At 41.4% G+C, this 26,244-nt stretch overlaps 1 protein-coding gene across 1 annotated transcript in view; it reads left to right on the top strand.

The window, feature by feature from the left end:
- frem2a (FRAS1 related extracellular matrix 2a) overlaps nt 1-26,244 on the top strand; it is a 74,211-nt gene that overhangs the window by 44,140 nt on the left and 3,827 nt on the right. Inside the window, exons 7-23 of the mRNA XM_074611037.1 lie at nt 8,777-8,926; nt 9,052-9,261; nt 10,207-10,404; nt 10,805-10,969; nt 11,237-11,419; nt 12,695-12,825; nt 13,286-13,444; nt 15,356-15,659; nt 18,135-18,266; nt 18,649-18,980; nt 23,082-23,274; nt 23,391-23,510; nt 23,648-23,775; nt 23,906-24,040; nt 24,176-24,302; nt 25,134-25,321; nt 25,450-25,596. Of these exons, the coding sequence (XP_074467138.1) occupies nt 8,777-8,926; nt 9,052-9,261; nt 10,207-10,404; nt 10,805-10,969; nt 11,237-11,419; nt 12,695-12,825; nt 13,286-13,444; nt 15,356-15,659; nt 18,135-18,266; nt 18,649-18,980; nt 23,082-23,274; nt 23,391-23,510; nt 23,648-23,775; nt 23,906-24,040; nt 24,176-24,302; nt 25,134-25,321; nt 25,450-25,596 (3,002 nt within the window). The remainder of the gene's footprint in view (nt 1-8,776; nt 8,927-9,051; nt 9,262-10,206; nt 10,405-10,804; nt 10,970-11,236; nt 11,420-12,694; nt 12,826-13,285; nt 13,445-15,355; nt 15,660-18,134; nt 18,267-18,648; nt 18,981-23,081; nt 23,275-23,390; nt 23,511-23,647; nt 23,776-23,905; nt 24,041-24,175; nt 24,303-25,133; nt 25,322-25,449; nt 25,597-26,244) is intronic.

The following is a 26,244-nucleotide window of genomic DNA, read 5'->3' on the forward strand; positions in this document are numbered from 1 at the left end:
AAGTGAGATTTGTCAAGTATTTAATACTCTAATCAACATGGGAGTGGGCAAATATGCTCGCTTTATGCAAATGTATGTATATAATTATTATTGGAAATCAATTAACAACACAAAACAATGACAAATATTGTCCAAAAACCCTCACAGGTACTGCATTTAGTATAAAAATATGCTCAAATCATAACATGGCAAACAGGCAACATCAGCTGTCAATGTGTCAGTGTGCTGACTTGACTATGACTTGCCCCAAACTGCGTGTGATTATCATAAGTGGGCATGTCTGTAAAGGGGAGACTAGTGGGTACACATAGAACCCATTTTCATTCACATATCTTGATGTCAGAAATCAAGGGACCCTTTTTCCTTGGCAAAATTGAGCGTAACTTTAACCTCCTTCGCAACAACACGACATGGTTGGTACCAAAGGATTCCTTAGTGTAAGCGCCATTTACTAGTGCCAAGTTTATGATTATTGTTTTGAAATATATTTCTCACTGAACTTCACCAAATAATATTATCAAAACAATAAACATAAACTTGGCACTAGTAAATGGCGCTTACATTCCGGCCCCTAATTGTTATGCCTCAGCAGTAACAATTAGGGGCATAACAATGTTATGCCTCAGCAGTAACAATTAGGGGCCGGAATGTAAGCGCCATTTACTAGTGCCAAGTTTATGTTTATTGTTTTGATAATATTAGTTGCTGAAGTTCAGTGAGAAATATATTTGAGTTAAATGTGAGAGAATATTGTGACTATATATGATGTGATTCCTTCCTGTATATTGACCACTGTTAATTTGAGTTTCATCCTGTGTGGCTTCCGTACACACGTGACTTAGGGACAGGAAATTAATTTTATTGTGAAATGACTTTTATTGTGAAAAGGTTCAGTTGTAAATAAACGAGTTACCGGCGGAGCAACACGGTTGTTTTACCGTTGCCGTTGGCGTTGCTACCGGGCCGACTCAACGCGTAAAACATTGTGATGTCGTCCTTGAAGTGTGGTTATTGACAGAAAGTAAGTTAAGACGAAGATAGAAGTATGAAGACTAAAGATAGCCACTACACTTAGGTTTTCTAGTTTCGTATGATACCAGTATCTTCATTCTAGCTTTAAAACTGAGCCCGCTCCAACCTCCGAAAGATAGATTGCGTTAATGCATTAAAGAAATGAGTGGCTTTAAAGCGGTTTTGCGTTAGTTAACGCGTTATTATCACGTTAACGTTGACAGCCCTAATGTAAACACATTGTGTGGGTGTCCACAGCCTAGATGTTTTGATGAATTGTCATTAGAGTCTTTTATATCGCAGGCGCTCACTTCATTAAGCTTGTTGACAGTCTTACTGGCTGTTGAGGCATGTTGGAAACACCCTGACATAGACCCTTCACCTGCAGCAGACACATGGAATCAAACCCCTGTCTCGCTGTCATTCAGACAATTTTTAATTAAAGTCGAGACCCACACAGGAGTCCAGTGGGACTACATTATGTAGACATGTCCCTGCTCTGCTTTCATCCTGTTACAACATCGTATGGACAAAGTCGATTACATCTCCTGACGGGTAGAGAAACGCGTAGAGGATTTATCTGGAGAGGGACAAGCCTGCTGGGAAATACTTATTCCAATCTTCAGGCCTTCTCCACTATTCTGCATTGATTTACTTTATGGACTTAGAAAGATTGAATGTTCAAGGTTTTTTTTTCTTTAAATGCCATGCTATAGATAGTAAAAGTCATACTTTTTTCCTAGAGACGAGGGAGTACTGGTGTAATACATTTGGGTCAAATTCCAGCAATGTATAAAGAGGCTGACTTTACCTCATCAAGGCCTTATAGATAGTGTCAAGGAATGCTCACCCAGCCAACTGGCATCAAACTAGAGAAATGCAATGAGTTCTGAGGGAAACATATCAATAAAGGAATAAGATCTAATTGACCTACATCTTGTCCAACTGAGTGTAAATGACTTGTTTCCACTGGCTACAATGCTCCACATGTATAAACATGGCTGTGCCTTGAATTAATTTTTTTCATCTTTTCTATTTGATTTCTCTCTTTACCTTGTTAAGTTGAAATTGAACTTATTGTTCCTCATATTCTGTAGTGGGAAATGAGTGTCTACATTTAGCTGCCATACAAAATAACTACATGGAAAATAAGAGAAATCGTTCTTCAGGCACTCTGAGGCAGAGCAAGGAGAGGAGTTATATTACAAGGCTTTTATTAAATTGGGCATATTGATTAAAACGCTGGTTTTCATCAGGGCAGAAATAGTAAAAACAGATTGATTCGCACCTGGTACTCAAATAAATAAATAAAATAAATAAACTAAATAGACACACCGGAAATAAAGAATATTGCATCCAGGGATATTTTCTAGGAGGGGGACTACTTAACCCCTCGCGCTGTTATCACTTATTTCGTGGTGCTTCACCCAAGGCTTTTATTTCAAATAATTTGAGAAGTATACTGCTATTAAGAAAACTAGAAAGTAAGATTCAGATGTTCACAAAGCATCTTTATTATTATGAAAACGGTTCGTATCAAAGAGGCATAACCTATGTCATGCATGCTCATATAAAGCCATTAGGTGAATTATTATTATTGTACCTTGAAGGGACAAATATGTGTAGCCTACTTGAATGAGAGACCACTCCTGAATGAAGGCTGTCTATTCTACACATGAGGCCAAACGAAGATAGGCAAAAATAGAAAAATAGGTACATGCAGTTAGCTCAACCGGTGCATGGAACCTTGCACATTTTCACACTTTTCAGAAATGTACTTTATCTTTTTACTTGAATATTTTTAGTCTTTTACTTGGCTGCATTGTCCATTTATATCTTTATTAAAACCAGCCCATTATCTACTATGCATTTTCCCTGCATTGACCGAAATGAGCTGACATGTTTGCTTTCAAATCCAGTAGCTACTGCACAGCCAGCCATGCCACTGGTGGCCTTGTTGGTAAGCAGCCTGCATTGCACTTTCACAAGTTGTCAGGAATACTTTCACTTAAAAAAGCGTATTGAGTCTATGTAGAACAAATGTAGGCTAAGGCTGAGCTTGCTATTAAAGAGGCTGTGTCCGTTGAGAGCTGTAAGCCACAAACAGCTGTTTCAACGCGCCTCCCTTGCTGATTTTGATAGATTTTTGTGAGTGCTCCTTATAAATGTATTCTTTAAACAGTAGCCTAATGTTGTTGTTATTTAGCCTTTCTGAGGCTATTGCATATTCATCCTGGCACCGGGCCTGTATATGTCAGGACTGTGCGCCGTGGGAGAGATATCCAGGGAGCTATCCAGCACCCTGGAGAGTGCCGAGGTAAAATGGATAAATCCCTTTTCTGTGTTATGTGGAATGACAGTGTCAGTGTCATAGTGATGGAAATTTACTGAAATGGTCTCAAGTGGGTTTCATTTTCCATCTTATGCCACATTAATTATGGCATTCTATCCGGTCGATAGGGGGCGCTGTTGCACCCCCCGCACCTCTACTTCCAACGTATCACATAATAAGGTAAAGCTATATAGACACCGTTTTGTGTGTTCCGCCATCTAGCGGCTCCGCCATTACTGCAGTGGCAAGTTGTAGTGACTCTACTCTCTGCTAACAGTACTAACTGGTGACTTTGAGCCGAATGCGTCCGTGGTTGCTTGTAGCAATTTAAATGGTCGGTGTAGATAATAAACACAGATGAGTATGTATTTAATATTGATTAAAGTAAAATTGCTGTCACTACGAGCAGCCATGATGCATTCAGCTGAGAGTCACCAGTTAACACGGACACTTTGCACGTGTTCTGTTTGTGATGCCAACCAAATAAAGTTTACTTTGTGGTCATTAGGGTGCCCTGGTTAGAGCAACCAACGGTAAATTAAGCAGTGTTAACTTAGCTGACATTACTTGTTTCACCATGTTAGGATAACGTCAGGCAGCTGAGAACTGCCCAGGTTCTTCCTGAACTCCAAGACATCGTTGTCAAAAGTAACGTCGCATAGAAAGTAAAGGTAGAAAATTGTACACTTCTTATGATAGCTTGCATTCAAAGACGTTCGTATTAGTAGGGAGACGCCACCGCGGCAATGGCGACCTGTTTACTTCCGGTACTTCTTCGGATTCGTGTGTATAGAGGATCTGGTTGTCATCAATTCATGTTTTTCTTCAGCTTTGTATATCTAGGTTAAGATTACTGTAAATCTAAGAAAAGTGAAGACTTCTTTCACAAACTATTTTTCTCTCAGTCTTCCTTTAATTTGTCATAAATAGTTTGTATCAGAGAGAATAGTGTCAGAGAGGACTTGTCAAGCCGTTGCCAGACTGCAGACTCGGATGAATAAGACAATGACGACTTACAACTGAGAACTCATTTAAGGATACAAACAATAGTCCCAAATTGAATGTGTGTGTGTGTGTGTGTGTGTGTGTGTGTGTGTGTGTGTGTGTGTGTTTGTGTTTGTGCGTGCATGCATGCATGGAGGCATCGGGGGGCTAGTTAACAAGAAACATGACACACTGTCTGATTGTTAGTATATTGTCAGAAGACTTCAGTCGTGGTGCTGAGTTCAAAGGAATGGAAAATGTGTTTGTGAAAGCCCAACTCCAGTGAGAGATGATGTGTCATTTTTAGCCTCCCAGAGGATAATACACCGTCTGACAGTGCTCTAATACCTGCACCCAGGCAGTCAAACTGCACCCTCCTTCACTTTAATACTACCTCAACTTGCCAAGGAAAAAAAACAAGAGTTACGGCGCTCTGTGTCTAACGTTGCTTGTGTGCGTGTCTGACTGCATTTGCTGTGCATGCGTGTTTGTGTGTGTGTGTGTGCACACCAAGTTAGACCTCAAATTTTGCATCAAAGGCAAGTGGTGAGAAAAGCACTTGTAAAACTCCAAGTGTGACTGCTAGTGCTCTCTCTAGCCCCATTTTTCCTTCCCCCAGGTCAAAGTCAAGTTCAGTCTGCCGTTCTCCTTCCATCTATTTCTCCACTACCACCACTCTCTCTCCTCTCTCTCACTCTCTCTCACTCTAGCTGGAGAAAAAAAAAAGACCCAGGGGTGTCTGCTAGATTTAGTACTTTATCAGATTAAACTCTACAGTACCTGTCTCCCTGAGTGTTGCGCTCCGCATGGCTGCACACTCTGACTCAAAGTGAGTGTTGTCATCTCCTTGTACCCTGCCAAGGAGAGAGGACACTCAGACTCTCTCAGTCGTGCGCATATGGCCACAGCTGAGTTTGTAGAATTGTAGATTAGCTCAGAGTATTTCTTGGAAACCCAGACCTTCATTTCAATATTCGGGCAGCCTTACTGTTGGTCACACTCCCGAAGCAGCAGAATTGCTCGCTCATTGCTCATTTGTACGTTATGCCTTCGCTTTAGATAAAAAAAAGTGTCCACTTCAGGAGGTAGATTTAAGCAGACTTAGAATTTAATCTAACCTGTTGTCATTATATGGCAACACGTTCCATTCTTAAAATAAATTATTGTAATGATAAATGTTTTATTATACAGAAATGCCATCTTCCACCACATACCCTCAATTAGCATAAAGGCTGCAAATTGTGGTGAGAGTAATTTTCTTACTTAATGTTGCTTCCTGTTACATATAGCATAAAAAATTAACTACCCAATAAACGGAGCAAAAAAAAAGCATTTATTTTTACCCATGCATGAAAACATCAATATCACCACATCTTAGACTGTTGTTCCCACTCTTTTTGGCCTGTGACTCTTAAAGGAACAGTGTGTAGCATTTTGGGGGATCTATTAGCAGAAATGTAATATAATATTCATAACTATGTTTTCATTAGTGCATAATCACCTGACACTAAATCGTTTTTTTGTTAGCTTAGAATGAGCCCTTCATATCTACATAGGGAGCTGGTCCTCTTCACCGACTCCACCATGTTTCTACAGTAGCCCAGAACGGACAAATCAAGTACTGGCTCTAGTGAGCGCCTTTTTTTTACGTTTTTACGTTACCCAAAGGCCGCCGTAGTTCTGTGACACGCTTGTGAAGCTGCGGGAACGTGAGCCGCGGAGTGCAAAACGCTGGTACCGCCAGTCGCCGTCTGACTTCCGTTGCCCCTGAAGCTTTGTTTACACTTGCGCGAGACACCGTGGCGCGGGCCTCTGTAGATAGTGCGCACGCTTTGCTCAACGCATTGTTCGTTGCAATATGCTCCGAAACGCCGGGGGGGCATACAAACAAAATATTCTGTGGATAAGCAAGAATTCAACAAGTGTTACCGGAAAGGAAAGTAGGCTGCCTGGCAACAGTAGTGAACACAGACGTATCGCCAAGCATTGCATTTGTGTACTGTTATTATTACTGTCGCTTACCTCCAAGTCAAAATTATTTTCCATCTCTCTGTGCTTCCCTTTGGGTCGTAGGTATGTAAATTCAGAGGTGCATGACCAAGCGCTGCGACAACTTGCGGAGCCACAATGACGCCGGCTTCACTACGGCGACCATAAACCTTGCTTAAGTAGTGTTATTATGTTAACGATGACCTCTGAGCAAGACGAAGGACCCTATCACGGTTTTGCACTCGCCGGCTCACGTTACCGCAGTCTTGGAAAGGGAGGAGTGAGAGGAGGGGTACTCAGTCGGTTTCAATCTGCAACCACACCACTAGATGCCGCCCAATCCTACACACTGCACCTTTAAAAGTTAAGCCTAATTGCAATCTCCTTGTGACAGGTTGCATATGTAAATCCGTCAAGCCTAGGAGTTATGAATATTTTATAAAGGCCTGAAGCGGTAAAACTGTCCAGTATTTCACAATAAAAAGGCAGGAGAAAAGTTTGTAAATATAAACACGATGTATGTTGCAGAACTTACATCATTACATGTATGCATTTGAACCCCAAGCACCAATGGGAAGTTTATTTAACATAAAGAAAAGCAGCCTATGCTCCAGGTTACCTCCTTCCAAAAAGCAGGAGTCCTTCTTTAGAGGACAGCTGAGAATGTTCTGTAAACTGCATTTAAAGGCGCAGTGACACACAAATGGCTACAGCCACCCACACATAGTAATTATCACAATTTGGCTTTACACCTTCCCCAGCCCTCACACACACTTCAGAGTGCTAAACCACAGGCGTGGCCTCAGAGGCGGGGCGAGGATGCAGTTCTCACTCATCAGTCATCACTCATCTCCTTCTTGTGGTGTCAAGAATTTGTCGTCCCCGCCGGGCGCAGTCGAGACATGTGTGAATGCAGACATGTATATGAAAACTCAAGCAGAAGTTTCCTCTCACAAAAGGAATGTGTGATTGCTTACATAGTGTTTACAGATAACGCTACATGTTTCCGCTACTATTGTTAAGGCAATAATTATCATTCAAAAAACACACTTACCAGCCCCCACGTATTGTTTACCAGTGTATTCAAGTAGAGGTTTTTATCCATGTGTTTTCCCCACCTACACAATCTGTAATTTTTCCTTTTACTCTGCCATTGTGCAAATACACCAATTCTATTTGCATTACAAACCAGCGCTACATCTGTTACGTGAAGCCGAGTGTGTAGGAGGAAAAGGTACGAGAGAAAAGACAGATGCATCGAGGAACCCAAGTCTTAAGGTGGAGAGAGAGAACACACTTGATGTGGTGATACTTGCTGGGTATTGTTGCCCTGGGCTGTCACTTATTCTGTTAAATAGAGAGTCAAAATGTAACTGCAGTAAATGTTCTCATTCCGTTAGTTATGTACACCGTGCTTAGCTTTTGTTATCTGGCCCAGTTAAAGCATATATATAAAATATGAAAGTTCATTTATCAGTAAAGTGATATTCAGGAAAAAAAAGATCTCTGGACTGCTTTAGTGTTTGATCATGACACAAACAAATGACAACACGTGTGCTATTTTTGGATTATATGCCAGAATATGAGAAAGGAACCGAGATAGAAAGAGAGAGTGTGGCATCTTAAAACGGAGAAGGAAGAACTTTCATTCTGTCAGTTTTTTTTGGACTTGACGGGGGGGTTGTGAGAGATGAAGCTGTCAAATACACATTGGACTGCCTCCACTTTGCTGCCTCAGGAAACAATGCCAGTTCAAACAAGCCTTTGAGCTGTCTAGGGGGCCGCTTTCTCTCTGTCTCACCGTCTGACTATACCACATTCAGAGAAAGAGACACACACCACACACACACACACACAGAGAGGCCTTGTTTTCGAGTGCTAACTGCATCTTTTTTTTGTTCAAAGTACTCAGTGGTTTCCGTCAGAAGAATGGTAACAATGAGGTGCGATGAGAGGCCAGGAAAGGTTGAAAGGTCGCACTTCCCTGCAGTTTAACTTCAAACTAATGGGCTGTCGCTGTTTGACCTCTGTGTCCGGCTGCTGGCTTTACAAATGAACCATGTCAGACTGCAGGGTGGCTGCTGACAGGTCTAATGCTACCACAGGTGCCCACATAAGGAGAGGAGACAAGTTGCATTAACACAAAAAGTAAAATAACAAAATATGCAAATGTGAGCTTTGCTACAAAGGTCGGTCGTATGAGGTTGAAGGCCATTAAACAGAATTTGTCAGGTAGAGTGTCAAAGTGTCAATCAACAGTTTGATATTGAGTTTCAAAACAACATGAGACAACTAACATAGCACTAAAAAAGGCCAAATGTGCACTGATCAATAAAAGCTCTAACAGTATTTAGTATGTTAAAACAGTCTTGCAATTCATGTTAGAATAAATAAGATTATAAATTAATAAACAAATGCTGCTGATTTAATTATTTCCCTCTTGCTTTCTTGGTTTTCCAGCACCGGTGTTTTACTTTGGAGAAGTAGAGTATCATGTGGATGAGAGTGATGGACATGTGGAGGTCAAAGTGTGGAGGACGGGGACCGATCTATCCAAGACCGGCACCGTCACCATCCGCTCTCGCAAGGCCGAGCCTGTCTCTGCAGAAGGTGAGCTCCCAGTCATAGAGTCAAGTTTTACCAATAAAGATCATCCGTCTGCATTCTGCACATCTACTCAACGTCTTGTCATTATTTTTTCTGACCTTCCATGCTGCTCTCTATCCTCCCTCTAGCCGGTATTGACTACGTGGGCATCAGTCGTAACCTGGACTTTGCCCCGGGCGTCAGCATGCAGACGTTCAGGGTCACCATTCTGGATGACCTGGGACAGCCAGAGCTGGAGGGGACTGAGAGCTTTGAACTTGTCCTACGTATGCCGATGAACGGCATCCTGGGAGAACCTGGGAAGGCTGCAGTCTTCATCAATGACTCGGTGTCTGACTGTAAGTGACTTGATTTACCTAGAATCTTTTTCTGTATTGTTTCTCACCTTCAGTATTTATTGTTTTTAGCCTAAGGATGACAATGTTGGTCTGCCAGTCTGTCTGGCAATAGGTATTGACGTTTTGCACAGACATTCATGGGCCCCAGAGGATGAATCCTACTAAATTTGGTGATCCCCTGATGTTTCCTCTAGTAGGGCTGTAAGAAATTCTTAGTTGACTAACACTAACACATATGATTTTGATTGATTAGTTGATTACAGACATTCATGTCCCCCTCAGGATGAATCGTAACAACTTTGGTGACTGATCATAATTTTAATTTGTCCAATACTTTGGTGGTTTATAGTTTAATATATATCCTTCAGTCTCATCTGTACTTTATGTTAAGTGCCAATTAGCAAATATTAACATGCTATGACACTAAACTAAAATGCTGAGGGTGTTAGCATTGTTGCTGCTCAAAGCACCGCTGTGCCATATTACAGCCTCACAGCAGCATGGCTGTAGATTCTTGTTTTCTTTGTATAATCTGCATGTTTAATTGCATTTTTCTGTGTACAATGTGCTATATGAATAAAGTTTATTGTTATTAGTGAAGATAACTCCCCCGAGCTTTGAAAAACTATATAAAAGCCTTACAAAGGAGCCTAATAATGTCTTAGGAACATGGTTTTCCAGCATGTCAGGACAACTTCTTTACACTTCAATTTGGTTGCTTTGCTAAACACAACCTAAAAATGAATTTGTCACTTTTTGTTTTCTGTGTAGTTTCACAACTTTCATTACATATTTTCAGTCAGAAAAAAAAAGCTTTTGACAGCTGTGTTATTTGATTTGCTTTTTAAAATCAGACTAGTCAGTTAAACTCAGCCCAGGCAGCATGGGAGACGGTATTAATCACTTTTTCACCTGTGATGATTGAACTGTCCTTTTGACTGACAGTGCCAAAGGTCCAGTTCCGTGAGCCAGTGTACACCGGAGAGGAGAGTGACGGCCAGATCACAGCAACGTTGTACCGCAGCGGCGACATCAGACACAAATCCACTGTTCGCTGTTACACCCGACAGGGCTCTGCACAGGTCGCCTCTGACTTTGATGAGCGACCCAACACAGAAACATCCATCATCACTTTCTTACCAGGTATTTCATTAATCACACAAGTACATCACACATGTTTTCTCACATTTTTTTCATTTATTTATCTTGTGTCTTGAGAGTTGACACCCTTTTAATTAAAAAAAGCTCTAAACAAGAAACAGTTTTTTTTGTCACACGTTTTTTTGCTAAATCGACAGTGCAGATATCGCAAGTGCAAGTTTTACTGTGTTCCACACATTATCTACTGCGCTGTCAGCTCCAGTATTTTATTTATGTGCAAACAGCTTCCAAAAACTCTGGAGGAACTGAACAAAGGGTTATGTGGGTTAAAGTTATATAAATAAGATGCTATATGCTGTATAAAGAAAAATTATTGCAGAACTTTCTTCCACCTCAATTCTTTTGACAAGTCCCGTCATCACCATCTCGCTGTACACTCTAGGCGAGGCGGAGAAGCCATGTATTCTGTCACTGGTTGATGACACGCTGTACGAGGAAGGAGAAGAGCTGCGGTTGGTCTTAGGGAACCCGAAGAGCGACTCACAGTTTGGCGCATCAGTGGGAGCTCTGAATGAGACCCTGGTGAAAATCAAGGACACAGCTGACAGTAAGTGAGATGAAGAGGGGGAGACGGTGGGGGAGGAATGTCAGGAATGAAATATATTGTGAAATAAAAAGCAGTTAATCCAGTTTTACCTGTGTAGTTTAGGCTGATGAATATGAAACATATGGAAAATGCAGCGTATACCTGAACACATATGGTTTTAAATCAGCAGCAGTAATAATTACGGGAGTGATAATCAAAGGTTTATGTCCATAATCCAACAACGTGTCAGCATTTTATTGTATTTTTCCCCCTTTCTGTGCACCTCAGAACCCATCATTCGTTTTTTGGAGACTAAGTTCAGCGTTAGTGAACCGAAGGAAGCCGGCGCCGTTGCAACTGTGAGGATCCCCGTGGTACGAGTGGGTGACGCATCAAAAGTGTCAGTGGTCCGCATTCACACCAAAGACGGGTCAGCTGTCTCAGGAGAGGACTACTACCCTGTGTCTCAAGGTAAACCTTCACACATCTTCTCATGTCTCTCAGGGTTGAAGCTGCATCGTAGCATTTTTGGTGTAATGCAGTGCAGACTTCTCAAATCAAGCTGTGATTAAACAACATTACCATGCAACAGTAATGTGACTTTGAAAAAAAAAAAAATGATAGACACTTGTGTTCTCAAGAGTTTGTTTAGAGTTTTTTGAGAGTGGAAACCTGTGGATGCATCCAAAAATCTAAAACAAAAGTGATTTGCACATTTACTTTGGCTAAAACCATAGACAGTATTGAAAAAGTGGATGCCGAACTCGAGGCTTCAAACTGCCGTTTTGAAACCACAAGGGACACGACAGGGTGGAACTTAGGTGACCAAAATGTTACAATTAACTTTCATGAACTGAAATCACACTATGAAAGGGTTAAAGTTGTTAGACAAAAACACAGACAACTCCCAGACTAAAACATTCAAAACTACTGTTGTAGTCCTTTAACATGTTAAATGCATATCCACTAGTGATCAGAAACTTCACATGATACATTTCCTTTGTTCTTACTTAGGTGCAGATATCCTGCTGATAGATTTCTCTTCTGCATGTGCAGCAGCTACAGTAATAAGAGAAGTTTTGAAACAAGGCTCCCTATAGGAGTGTTAGATTAATGAAAGTAGGCATAGGGATTTATCTTGGTGAGGGTCATTGATTTCTAATTTCATCCCAAGTGGGGAAAGGTAATTTCTGCAATAGTTCAGTGGAGGGTCATGTAATTTTTAATTGAATTTCTGAATACTTCATGCTTTGTCAGCAGGGTGAAATCTTCCTCTATATCCACTCCGCTTTAAGCGCAGTGAACCTTTCTTAGCTTCATCAAGCCTTGAAATATTTATATGAATACATTCAATCTATTCAAATAATACCTGCCTAACAACCGTTCAAATTTCCCAGCAGTTTTGAATCATACGGCGTTGAATTTCTCATTTTGCACAATGTTTTCCCAGTGCAGCACATTTCTAATGCAAAGCTCTATTACTTGCCTCGCTAGAAGATGGACCATCTTTTGGCTCTATGCAAATAGAAACCTGCAATGCGTTTCAGTCTCAACTGAGGTAATAAAACATGAATTGGGATTTGCATTTTTTGTGGAAAACTAAACTCCAAAAAGAGAGAAACTTAATAAAAGTGGAAAAAGTATCACCAATTGCTGAAGTTACCAGAACCATCGATGATTAGACTTGTTCTAATGATGATGTATTTAAGGCTGCTTTTCCTGGTGTTCATTTGTGTTTGTGTCCAGACATTGAGTTCAAACAGGGGGATAAGGAACACGTGGTGGAGGTGGAGGTGCTGTTCGATGGCATCCGAGAGATGAGGGAAGCCTTTACTCTCCACCTGAAGCCTGATGAAAACATGGTGGCTGAAACTCAGGTTAGGAGCGTGTTACTGCCGAACCATCACACACAAATAACACAAAATTCAAACTGGCAGTTGTGCAATTTCAGCTTGATGAAAAAGTAAAGAGTTTGTGTCTGATTTGACCCATATTTATCCAGGTCAGTCCCACTGAGACCAGGGATCTCTTTTACAAGGGTGTCCTGGCCCAGACAACAGGAGCCACTTTACTGTAGTTGCAGCCCAAAGAGCGATGAAAACATTTCACAATGAATAATAGATTATCTGCAGAAGAAAAAACAGGCAGAGTGAGAGAAATGAGAGAGAAGGGTATAAAGAGGAGCCAAGAATCAGCCACGACTGAGAGATTGTAAACACCTCCAGCTCTGTGATGACTTTAATCATTTCAATGGTAGTAATTCATTGTGTCTTGATTCATAAACAGCAATGTGTCAGTAGTTCTCATTAGTCCTAAACCTCTTTTTTTCTGGAACAGGTAACTAAAGTGATAGTTTACATCGAGGAGACCAACAGCATGGCTGATGTAACCTTCCCCTCTCTGCCTCACGTGGTGTCGTTGCTCCATTACGACGACGTCGCCAGGACGCCAGGCAACCTCCATCCACCCGCCGGCTACCCCGTCGTCTGTGTCACGGTGAGGAAAACTTTAAAACCACATTCAGGGACTCGAGTGGCTTTAGGCAGTGGTGGAAGAAGTTTAAAGATATTTTGCTTAAGTAAAAGTAGCAATACCACAGTGAAAAAATACTTTGTTACAAATAAAAGACATCATTCAAAATTTTACTTAAAGGTCCCATATCGTGCTCATTTTCAGATTCATACTTGTATTTTGTGTTTCTTCTAGAACATGTTTACATGCTGTAATGTTACAAAAAAACACTTTATTTTCCTCATACTGTCGGCCTGAATATACCTGTATTTACCCTCTGTCTGAAACGCTCCGTTTTAGTACATTTTAACAGGATTGCAACAGGATTGCAACAGGATTGCAACAGAATTGCGTTGCTAGGAAACAGCTTGGGTCCATGTTTACTTCCTGTTAGCTGATGTCATTCAGTATTAGTATGTTTACATTTAAAACTGTGAAATGGTCTAAATATTGTATATTTGTGACATCACAAATGGACAGAAATCCCAACGGCTTGTTTCAAACGCACAGTTTCTGTGTGTATTTCTCCATATATTGAGTGTTTTGATACTTTCACAGTATTTATATATCACTTAAACCTGCTTTATAATATAAAAGACATGAAAATCTCACTTTTTACAATATGGGACCTTTAAGTAAAAGTACAAAAGTATTAACATTAGGGCTGTCAATCGATTAGAATATTTAACCACGATTAATCGCACGATTGTCCATAGTTAATCGCAAATGAATCACACATTTTTTTATCTGTTCAAAATGTACCTTAAACGGAGATTTGATAAGTGTTTGATACACGTATAAACATGGGAGTGGGCAGATATGCTTGCTTTATGCAAATATATGTATATATTTATTATTGGAAATCAGTTAATAACAGAAAACAATGACAAATATTGTCCAGAAACCCCTTTGAAATTTGCCTTGCTATTTTTTCCTCGCCAAAATTTAGCGTACGTTTTTAGCATTATTAGCCTCCTTTACCTCTGAGATGTAGTGGAGTAGAAGTATAAATTTGCAGAAAATGGAAATACTCAAGTAAAGTACAAGTACCTCAAAATTGTACTTTAGGACAGTAATAGAGTATATGTACTTAGTTACTTTCTACCACTGCTTTGGAAATATCTTTTGAATTTTATTGCTCACTCTACAAAAACAGTACACTCTAGCAATCTCGAGGAAACTGTAACTAGACAGACAACAGTTCAGTTTTGTAGTCTTCTGTAATGAGGTAGTGGGAGCTAATCAGGGCCCACATCCTCTGGGAGTGTTGGGCACATTGTTATCCCTCAGAGCCCATACTTTTCTTCAGCCAAAGTTAAGCTGTCCTTCCGGAGTTGGCCAATCCGTCCTTAAAAGACACAAGCATTACACAGTTTAGTAGGCCACAGTCCTCGTGCTTTCACACACAGGAGAGTCACTTCCACTCTTGAATTTAGGCTCAGTGAGACACTTAAATGGATTTTCGTGATGTGTTAAGTCATTTCCTTCTCAGGTGACTGCTGTGTGTGTTTGTGTTTGTGTTTGTGTGTGTGTTTCCCTGCGTTCCTGGTCAGGGAGACTAAATGAAACAGTCTTGTCAAAACTGAATTGTTGAGTGTTGCATCAGGAGACGCGGTGTCAACAGATTTAAAAGGATATCCACAGAAACACTTCAAAGCTAACCCCATCGTCGCATATCTCTATCTTTCTAATTATAAAAGAACAGCGATTTTAACATTTTAAATACAAAAACACAAACCACTGAAACATCTGGATGTCCCTGGCAACTGTTGCTTACTCGTTTGTATTCTGCACCTCTCTCTCCTTTTGTCCTCTGGCATCTGCTGTATCTTTCCCATCTCTCTGCTGTCCCTGCTCACCCGCCCACTCCCGCTCTATTCTTTATCCATCCTTCAGGCTTGCAACACTAAATACGCAGACTATGACAAGACGGGCTCTATCTGTGTCAGCGAGCACATCAACGACAACTTGACCCGCTACCGCTGGCTCATCAGCGCCCCAGCTGGCCCCGATGGCGTCACCAGTCCCATGAGGGAGGTGGACTTTGACACCTTCTTTACGTCCTCCAAGATGATCACACTGGACTCTGTCTACTTCCAGGCGGGCTCCAGGGTCCAGTGTGCTGCTAGAGCCGTTAATTCTAATGGGGATGAGGGTTTAGAGCTCAGCAGCCCCATCATCACTATCAGCCAGGAGGAAGGTGAGGACAGAACAATGAACATCTGTCTCCATGTTGCCAGTTTTCTGGAGGAGGTTGAAATGAAAACCAAACACGCTTTGTTCTCCAAGCATTATGAAGGTTCAGGAATAGGGCTTTTGAATGAACAGTACCTACTACTGTACAGAGTACAATTCAAAATGTTTCTTGAGTGTTGTATTTAAGTATTATAAGCACTTAAAGGACCAGTGTGTAACATTTAGGGGGATCTATTGGCAGAAATGGAATATAATATTTATACGTATGTTTTCTTTAGTGTATAATCATTTGAAAATAGGAATCATTGTGTTTTCATTACCTTAGAATGAGCTGTTTATATCTACATAGGGAGCGGGTCCTCTTCACGCTGCCGGCCGTCATGTTTCTACAGTAGTCCAGAATGGACGAACCAAACACTGGCTCTAGATAGGGCCATCTGCATTTTCACGTTTTCGTGTCGGCCACCGTAGTTCTCCTATACACTTGGCACATGGGAGAAGTTTAAGTTGGTTCCAATCCAATCCAGTCCAAATTTATTTTATAAAGCACATTTAAAAACAACAAAAGTTGACCAAAATACTGTACAATAATACATAAAAACATAAAACACTAAGACCAACTTAAAACCAACAGGACATTAAAATAATAAAAGCGTTAAGACCAATAGAAAAGGAAAAACGATTAAAATAGTCAACTCTCATGCCGAGCCAAAAGCCAAGGAATAAAAGTGCGTTTTGAGATTTGATTTAAAAACAGGCAGTGAGGGGCGGCTGGTTAGCTCAGTCGGTAGAGCGAGCGCCCATGTATTGCCAAGGCTGTGTCCTAGCAGCGGTGGACCCGGGTTCGAATCCGGCCTGTGGTCCTTTCCGCATGTCATTCCTCTCTCTCCCCCTTTCCAACACTCTATCCACTGTCCTATCAATAAAATGCTTGAAAAATCTCTCCAAAAAAAAAAAAAATAACTTTAAAAAACAGGCAGTGTGGGGGACAGCCGTACATGTGGAGGCAGAGCGTTCCAGAGCTTTGGAGCTGCAACTGCAAAGGCTCGGTCACCACTGAGCTTCAACCTAGATCTCAGGACAGTCAGAAGCAACTGGTCAGTTGATCTGAGTGTCCTTGATAAAAGATGTGGTTTTAAAAGGTCTGAGAGATAGGTCGGAGCTTACCCATTTAATAATTTATATGTTAATAATAAAATCTTAAAATCAATCCTAAAACACACAGGGAGCCAGTGAAGTGAAACCAGAATCAGGGAGATGTGCTCACGTTTACGCCATCTGCAACCTCAGTACTAGATGTCGCCAGATCGTACACACTGCACCCTTAATGTATAAAAAGATAAAAGTACTCAATGCAGAAAATTGCCCCCCCTGTGAATGCTATAGTATTTTATTACACAGCTTTGTTGAATACTCAATTCTGATTGGTCAGTCACAGCATTCTATGGTCTTTTATCTTTTATAGCGGTTATAGACCGTTGCTATGTATAACAGACCGTTGCTGTTATTATTATTGATTTCTTAAGTAAGTAGCCGTGTAATAAGCGGGATAATGTACAGGTAGCGGGTCGTTGTAGTAAAATAAACCTCTTCAGGGCGATCTCTTATCGCTTATCTCTTGCACATATTTTATTAGATTATTACCGCTGATGCATTAAAGGTGCTAAATTCAATATCCCGAACATTTATATTGCAGCAACTGAGTAATGTCTACCTGAGCAGAGAATGAACTCACTCTCCCTCTGTGTGTGTTGTAATCCGAGCTTCTCCACGCTTTGTTGATATAGCCGGGCTGGCCGCGTATGCTTTTAGTGCATCTTCATGCATGTGAGCATACCCCACTGGCTAGCTCTCTCATACGGCGGTTACAGCTGATAACGTCATCCTGATTGACGGCACCATCGTGGAAGCGTAGCAACCACCCTCCGGTTCCCCCTCAGGTTACCAATGTTATCCCTGTCAGCACTCTCGCCGTTGTTTGCACTATTTAGCTCTGTTAGCACCGTTAGCTGCGAACGGCGGCTCACCGTCGCCATGTTGAGCACCATTGAGAGGCAATAGAAATGCTCCCAATCCCGTATTTAGCACCTTTAAGGTGTAAGTATAATTTTACTGTTGTAGTTGTAATAATATGTCCTATTTCATAAGATCATCGTATGTTTTTTTTGTAAAATCTTAAACTGCAAAGTAACTACTATCTAAGTAAAACTACACCTACACACCTTGAATGCAACAAGTTCAGGCGCACTCTGTCAAGGTGGTCGCAAGGTATTCTTAGAAATGTGGAAATAACTACCTGACTCAGTAATAGCTCAGTCAGGTTATGAGAAAAATGCATTTAACATCATATTACAGTATATACAGTAAAATAACGCAGACACAATCACAGCCATTCAGTTTGACTTCTTTCTTCCTCCAAAGTGTCGCAACATGTCCTAGTGTTCAGACTCTCTCCTCTCTGCTTCTCCGTCATAATAAGGTATGTGTCAACCACGTAAGATGGGGACCGTTGGCGCCGAGCCTTTCTCTGCCAAGCTACGCTACACTGGAGCAGACGACCCCAAACACCCCAACCTCATCAAAGTGACTGTCACCATGCCTCACATAGATGGTAGGTAGGCTGCAGGAGCTGGAGGCAGGACGCATACCACACAGATGAAGTGAAGTGTAATGTACTGTGTGTAATATTCACGTCCGTGGATCCTCAGGAGCGTGACAGCCAGAATGTAGATCTTGCCGGGTTGAATCGAGCCCCGCTGCAGAAACCCTCCAGCACACCCGCTACTTAACATTCCCTTCTTGATTTTTAATCAGTTTCCTTCTGCCTCGTCTCCTCCAGGTTTCCTTCCTTTTCAGTCGCTCCCCTGCTTTTCTTTTCATCCCTTTTCGTTCGACTATTTCCTCCAACTAAGTTTTTGAAATAATAATTTCTCTCAGCATCAAAGATAGTCGGACACAGTCAGAATCACATTGTCTCTTTTTCGTCCTCGCAGGCATGCTTCCGGTGATCTCCACCCACCCTCTCATGAACTTCGAACTGACTCTCAGTCCGGACGGAACCCGCGTCGGAAACCACCGCTGCTCCAACTTGCTTGACTACGACGAGGTCACCACAGGCCACAGCTTCATCACCGCCTCGACGCGCAGCCCCGAGAGCATGGGAGACGCGGTGCCCTATCAGTTCAGCAGCTCTCTGCGGGGGAACGGCACGTTACGCTTCTACAGGAACCTCAACCTGGAGGCTTGTCTCTGGGAGTTCACCAGCTACTACGACATGTCTGAGCTGCTCACAGACTGCGGAGGCACCATAGGCACTGATGGACAGGTGTGTGTGTGTGTGTGTGTGTGTGTGTGTTTCTGTGTACATTTGTCTGCAACGCATAAATTCCAATCTAGGGTTTGTATGTACATCTGTTTGACTGTTAGCTTTGTGTGTGTTCACCTGTGTGTGTTTCCATCTGTATGTCTATTTACATCCGTCTGAAGGAGAGGGTCGCACAGACAGAGCGGCAACACGTCTGTTTGCCTGCATTTTACGTCTCATTCTCTGCATGTTTGTTTGCGCGTGTTTGCCAGCTCTGTGCCCCGGCGCGTGATTGTGTGCAAGCAAACATATGCACACAGAAATATACACACTCAAACAAAGTATTGCCAACCGATCAGTCAATCCCCTAATGCTCACTACTGCTGCTGTATAAACATGGAGCATTCAAGTGGCAGTAGGCTGAATATTTTTTGGCTTCATTGGGCAAAAAAATCCATAATAACCTTTCAGCATATTGTAATTCAAGTGTTCTGAGAGGAAACTAGACTTCTGCACCTCCTCATGGCTCTGTTTTTAGGCTTTAAAAAATCTAGCCCGTGACGGGAGACTTTGGCCAATCACAGGTCATTTCAAAGAGAGAGCGTTCCTATTGGCTGTTCATTCAACTGTGGCAGCTGTCAATCACTCGCGATCTCCGACCACACGGTCAAACTAGGCAGCGCTGATCAAATATGAATCAATATTCTGTTACTTTAATGACTTTTTCTCGCCTCAGATGTTTCCAGAAACATCTTGTCGTGTACTTTTTTGCTGTAAAATGAGAAAGTTTGCTCCAGATGGTGGGCGTTGCTTTGTATTTCCTCAACAGATCTCAACAAGGCTTCCTGTTCACAAACTTTCTTCTTTTACAGCTAAACAGTACACTACAAGATGTTTCTGAAAACATTTTATATGAGAAATAGGCATTACAGTAACAGAATATTGATTCATATTTGATCAGCGCTGCCTAGTTTGACCGTTTGATTTCGAAGTTCGTGAGTGACTGACAGCTGCTCGGAGACGGCAGGCTCCAGCTCGGCTCTGATTGGTTGTTTTCCTCCGGTCTGTGAAATTTTGCAGAAGCTGTTAGGAGCACCGGAGGACACAGAGGCACATGATTTTTTTTCAGATTACCTATCTCATGCACTACTGTCAGGATATAGTGACCGTTTTATAAAATTAATAATTAATTTGCTCCAATTCTACCCACTGCAGCTTTAAATCTTAGATTCATAGCATGAAAGGGAAGTCACTTTATGTGGAGTCAGGCAGCTTTTTACTGGCTTGGTGGCATCATGACAGCTGAACTCACCAGAGAAGTCAGCTGTTTTGGCAACATATTCCGGCTGTTGATTAGATGCTAACACACATCCAGTAGCTGTTTGCTGTTGTTTGCATCATTGCGGCAGATGTTGCAATTGTTGTTTGTGTTGTATACTGTACAGATCTGCAGTATTGTCATGGCTCCTGTTGTTATTGTGGATTAGGAGACACAGACCCTTGCTCCCTCGCTCATGTCCTGCTGCTCTTTTGTGTTCGTCCAAGCCTTTGATCTGTGAGCTTCTTGTTGCTGATCAGACTGCTGAGTGTGTGTGTGTGTGTGTGTGTGTGTGTTGTTTTTTTTGTGAATGTGTTTGTGTGAGAAAGCGGAGATGGGAGGAAAAAGTAAGAAATTAGTTTACTTGTCCCCCAGTCACAGCAAGAACTGCTCGCACAACACAGTTACACATGACGGCCGTCATCCTCCAGGACCTCAAGTCCACTTCGTTAAGAGAGATCACTGTCACACTGTCACTGGGGCTATGTTTTTTTTTATATATTTATTTTTCTAAGGAGTGCCAAAAGAGAAGAAAAAAAGAAGCAGTCAGAACCTTGCAGTGTCTACCACGGTGCATGAATCAAAGCACACAGAAAGAATTAAATAATTCAGCTGCCTCTCAAAAGACCAAATTGATGTTGGATTTTGACTGTAATAATCTTGATCAATGTTTTATTCTTGGTTTATTCGTGACAGCTTTGTATTTTGGTCTCCATAACTGCTGAGTTCTTTTCTCTGTCTGGGGAGAACATGCACTAATTGAAAGGTTGAACTCACAAGACAAGATCATGATATTTCAAAAGACAACTCACTGTGAACATACGCTGCTCTCCTTATTCTGTTCCATGCATTTATTTTAGGAGGTTGTAATAAGGTTATGGCTTTGTAAAAAACCCTAGCGCAACTGAGGTAGTTTTTCCTCTCAGCTAGCAGTCGTTTAATTTCTCATTCGGATCCTGATTCAACGATTGCACAACTTACTCTACTGAGAGACGTCGTGGTGGATTGGGTCGGTTTCAGCTGTGTTTGCATTGAATTTCAGGTCTTTGGTGGAGATTCTCTCTGTTTGCAAAGATATCACCCCAGACTCTCGTGTAGTGGTGCTCGGTGTTTTAATGTTTTACAAACGAGATTGGATGTTACAAAATATGTACTCAAGTGATGAAGAATGGTCGATCAGCGATGTGCCAAAGACATCTTCTGCTAAATTGCTTTTCTGAGTTTCTTTTGTCAGTTCATTTCCTGCCCGGCATTCAGTGCGGTAATTGACTATGCAAATTGACAATTCGAGTCAAACAAACATAATGTGGAGCATTTTCAATCTGTTTCTAAAACAAACTCTGTCTTTGTCAAACTTTTGTGGGCACATAGTTCACACGAAACACCAAACATTGTTGATATAATGTTGGAGAGCAGAGACACCTAGTGGCTGCCATCGTGGAACTACATCCACATACAATCCATGATAACATGGGTCTTAGGGTTTTTTTAAAGTCTGAGACTGTGGGCCTCCCGTCAGACAAAGCTTGGAAAAAGGCACCCCCTCACCCCCCCCTCAGTTTACTTGCGTAGTTTTGCTCAATTCCTGGATGCCTATGGGATCATGATTATGTTATTTGATCCCATAGACACTCAACAATTGAGCCAACACAGCTTAATATAATATGACATAACTTCAGACTATACCAAATACATAAAAAAAGATCTGTCCTAAGGCACTTATTAGTTTCTGGCTCTGAGAAAGTAAGAAAAACAGTACATTTCCCCAAAACTACTGTATCTCTGAACTGTTTCTTTCACCAAATCACTCACATTTAGGCTATTCTATGTGATCTTCTTTTGATAACTAATGTAATAACTAGGGCTGTCAATTGATTAAAATATTTCATCGCGATTAATCACATGATTTTCCATAGTTAATCGTGATTAATCGCAAATTAATCACACATGTTTTATCTGTTCGAAATGTACCTTGAAGGGAGATTTGTCAAGTATTTAATACTCTTATCAACATGGGAGTGGGCAAATATGCTTTGCTATGCAAATGTATTTATATATTTATAATTGAAAATCAATTAACAACACAAAACAATGACAAATATTGTCCAGAAACCCTCACAGGTACTGCATTTAGCATAAAAATTGGAGCATGGTTTGGATCCATGGTTGGCACCAATGGATTCCTTAGGTTTTTTAGTTTCATATGATGCCAGTATCCTCATTCTAGCTTTCACTCTGAGCCCGCTACAAACTAAAAATCGCAAGTTGCCTTAAAGAAATTAGTGGAGTTAAAACGAATTTAAGTTGACCCGTTATTATTGCGTTAACTTTGATAGCCCTAGTAATAACTAATATTAATGAATTATCTGTGATATTTTTTCACTTCCTTTTTTCAGCTTACAAAATCAAAGTAAATGTGATCAGGTTTTTAAATACTTTAAAAATACTTTAAAAAAGACAACCTAGATAGCAAAGAACAATACAAGCCCACATCGCTGCCCACTGTGGTTTTGTGTGTACAACTTCTCTGCATCTTTGACAGCACTGAGTAGGAGTGAAAGAGTTCAAGCGCCTCGTGGAGGAGAACAATGTGTTCATCTTCTACATCTTCTCAGCACTTATTATAGCTTATCAACCTACAATCACCCCTTAATCTAGAAGGATAACACAGTTCTTGTCATGCATGCTGAGGATATCTTGCGTATAACTCCAACCAAGTAAATAAACAGTGTTCCTTGTCAATAACACATTTCGAATAATTTTGAATTATGAGCCTAAAATTGTTTTTGAAAACATCCTTACAGGTGCTGAATCTGGTCCAGTCCTATGTGACGCTGCGTGTGCCTCTTTACGTGTCGTACGTGTTCCACTCCCCTGTGGGAAGCGGCGGCTGGCAGCACTTTGACTTGCAGTCAGAGCTGCGCCTCACCTTCGTGTACGACACGGCCATCCTCTGGAAGGACGGCATCGGCAGCCCCCCGCAGGCCGAGTTACAGGGTAAGCTCCCAACACCGTGAGAACGTTACATGTTGTGCTTCTGGACTCAATATCATCCACATTAAAAACAAAACAGTTTTTGTAGAATCTGTTGTGTTTGCATGTATTTTTGCCAGGTGCTTTGTATCCAACAAGCATGCGCATCAATGAACAGGGACGTCTGGTGGTGAACTTCCGCACCAAGGCTCGCTTCAGGGGTCTGTTTGTGGAGTCTCATTCTGGAGCCATAAGAGCTGGTGAGACTGACAGATTAGTGTATTTTACTATTCCTCAATAGTGTCACTGAAGATGCTTAAGTGATTAATTTAAGGCATCACATTGTAAATCAGTCCTCCATTGTGAACCTCTCCTCCTCTCAACCTTCATTACCAAGCAACCTCCATGTCCTCCATGGTGATGAGTGTTGACAACCCAGGCCTGACCTTTAACCTCACCTTAGTGAGGAGTGAGCCCACCTACAACCAGCCAGTCCAGCAGTGGACCTTCACCTCTGACTTTGCAGTAAGTGTGTGCCGCATGAAATTTGTTTGTGCCCTGATGCACGACCTGAAACATCCACCGTGTGCTCGAGCAGCTGGACAGACAGATACAGACTGATGCTTGAGTATCTGTCCTCTTTGCTCCCACACAGGTGAGAGACTACTCTGGGGCCTACACAGTGAAGCTGACGCCCTGCACAACAGCCCAGAATATGGAATACACTCTCCCAGCTGTCTGCAATCCCAGAGAACCGGTCACCTTCGATCTAGACATCCGATTCCAGCAAGTAAGGCAGCTTTTGTTAGAACCCTAAGATCCAAAAGTGACATGTTTCTTTGTTCCGGGTAGATTTTCTTTCTTTCTTTCTCTCTCTCTCTCTCTTCCTTGGTTATGCTATACTTTGTTACACATCTCTCTTTAGGTGAGTGACCCGGTCGCAGTGGAATTCAGTCTGAACACTCAGATGTTCTTGTTGTCCAAGAGGAGCTTGTGGCTCTCTGATGGCTCCATGGGCTTTGGACAGGAGACCGATATAACCTTTTCTGAGGGTAAGTGGCCTTTTACTACGTCTAAAGGCTTTTCAGTGCCGTGTAGATTTAAATGTCTATACTTGTGGTTATATAAGTTTTTATCCTATTGTCTACAGGTGGGAATTGTTTTACATCACTTCTGTCAATTTTGCAAAGTGTGCCAAGTTTTTAGAATGATTTTCTACCTTTCAAGCAGACAAAATATACCTGTGAAAAATAAGCCTTGCTTGACTTACTGTGGCTAATCCATCACAGAGGAAACAAATCACCGGCATTCACAGATAAATAATCTTTTTTGGTTTGGTCATCACCACGTCAAACGCGTTCGTTTACGTTTGATTGCCCAGAATAAACCAAAAAAGACTCTATATCTGTGAGTGCCGGTGATTTGTTTCTTCTTTTCTTACCACCACCTGGCACCCGATACTGTTAAAGATTTGGAGACGTGCTCGCTGTTATTTTCTATTTTGTCTTAATCCATCACAGTGAACATTACATCAGCTGTTCTATTTTGTTAAACATAATATTGCATTGTATTTAAAGGAAATGACATCTGATATTTGAGCATTTAATTCACAAATCAACCCTGGAAGACAACCAATATCCAAACATTGACATCATGGAAAGGATAAAGTAAATTTTGTGCTTTTTGTTTCTACTGGGAAGATAGAAAATACATTTTAAAACAATTGTATACTGTGGATACTGGATATGGTCAGTAAAGTACATGGATTTGTAGTTCGTTGGCTAAAAAAAATAGTCTGTCCTCCTTGGATTTATAAGTATGATTTATAATAATAACTTGGTGTATGTAGGCTTTAGGATTCATGTCTTCCTCCTCTATTTCAGGTGATGCGATCTACGGCCGTGTGATGGTGGACCCTGTGCAGAACCTGGGGGACTCTTTCTTCTGTAGCATAGAGAAGGTGTTCCTCTGCACTGGTGCTGATGGATACGTGCCAAAGTACAATCCGACTAAGTTTGAATTTGGCTGCCTGGCGGACTCCCCATCATTGCTCTATAGATTCAAGATTATTGTGAGTATATTCAGGTTTTTAATGTTGCAAATTTCAGCATGCAGAGATGCTAAATAATATTTTACAATCAACTCAAAAATAATTTCCTTACTTCCTTTTTTCCCCCTCAATCTAACACACCTCATCAGGACAAGGCTCAGCCAGAGACTCAGGCCCGTTTGTTTGGTGATGTCAGTTTTAAAGCTGTGCTGGCAGTGGATGATCCATCAGCCATGTCTCTGGTCAGACAGCCCGGGTCTGATGGCTTCAGGTTGGACTCTACAGCCATGTTCCAGGTACATCTTACTGGTCCTCATAGCCAATGACAGATTTTTATTGTGAACCAGCAGCTTCAGTAAGTAACGTTGTCACTCAGTGTATAAAACTTCAAAAAGCTTTACTGTGCTATGTGTTATTGTGGGATACAATTCTGAAGCCGAACAGCTTTGCAGCTGTATGAAGAGAGCTTGGAACATGTAGGTTTGCCACTCCACTATTAGGGCTGCACATCCATCCATCCATTATCTGTAACCGCTTATCCCATTCGGGGTCGCGGGGGTGTGTGGAGCCGATCCCAGCTGACTTTGGGCAAAGGTATTATTGTATTTTAAATTAAATTAAATTATTGTGGTGCTGCAGATATGTCCTGTTCTACACATCATATTCTGTAGGCTTAAGAAAACATCTTTGTGTGTTACATATCCCTGCAAAAATCACTCCATAATCATATTAATATGTTTTTCAATGAAAATGAGAATAATGAAGTAAAAATTATCATTCCCTTTAATATTGCAAATCATATTGCAATTGCAATATCAGACAAAATAATCGCAATTAGATATTTTTTCAAAATCGTGCTGCCCTATCCACTATTGTATGTACAGTACTGTACTGTATGGTATGTTTCGACTGGTGTTAATGGCTTTTTTATTATGTTGTCACAT

This window comes from Sebastes fasciatus, chromosome 16, assembly GCF_043250625.1.
Source record: "Sebastes fasciatus isolate fSebFas1 chromosome 16, fSebFas1.pri, whole genome shotgun sequence".
NCBI classification, from domain to species: domain Eukaryota; kingdom Metazoa; phylum Chordata; class Actinopteri; order Perciformes; family Sebastidae; genus Sebastes; species Sebastes fasciatus.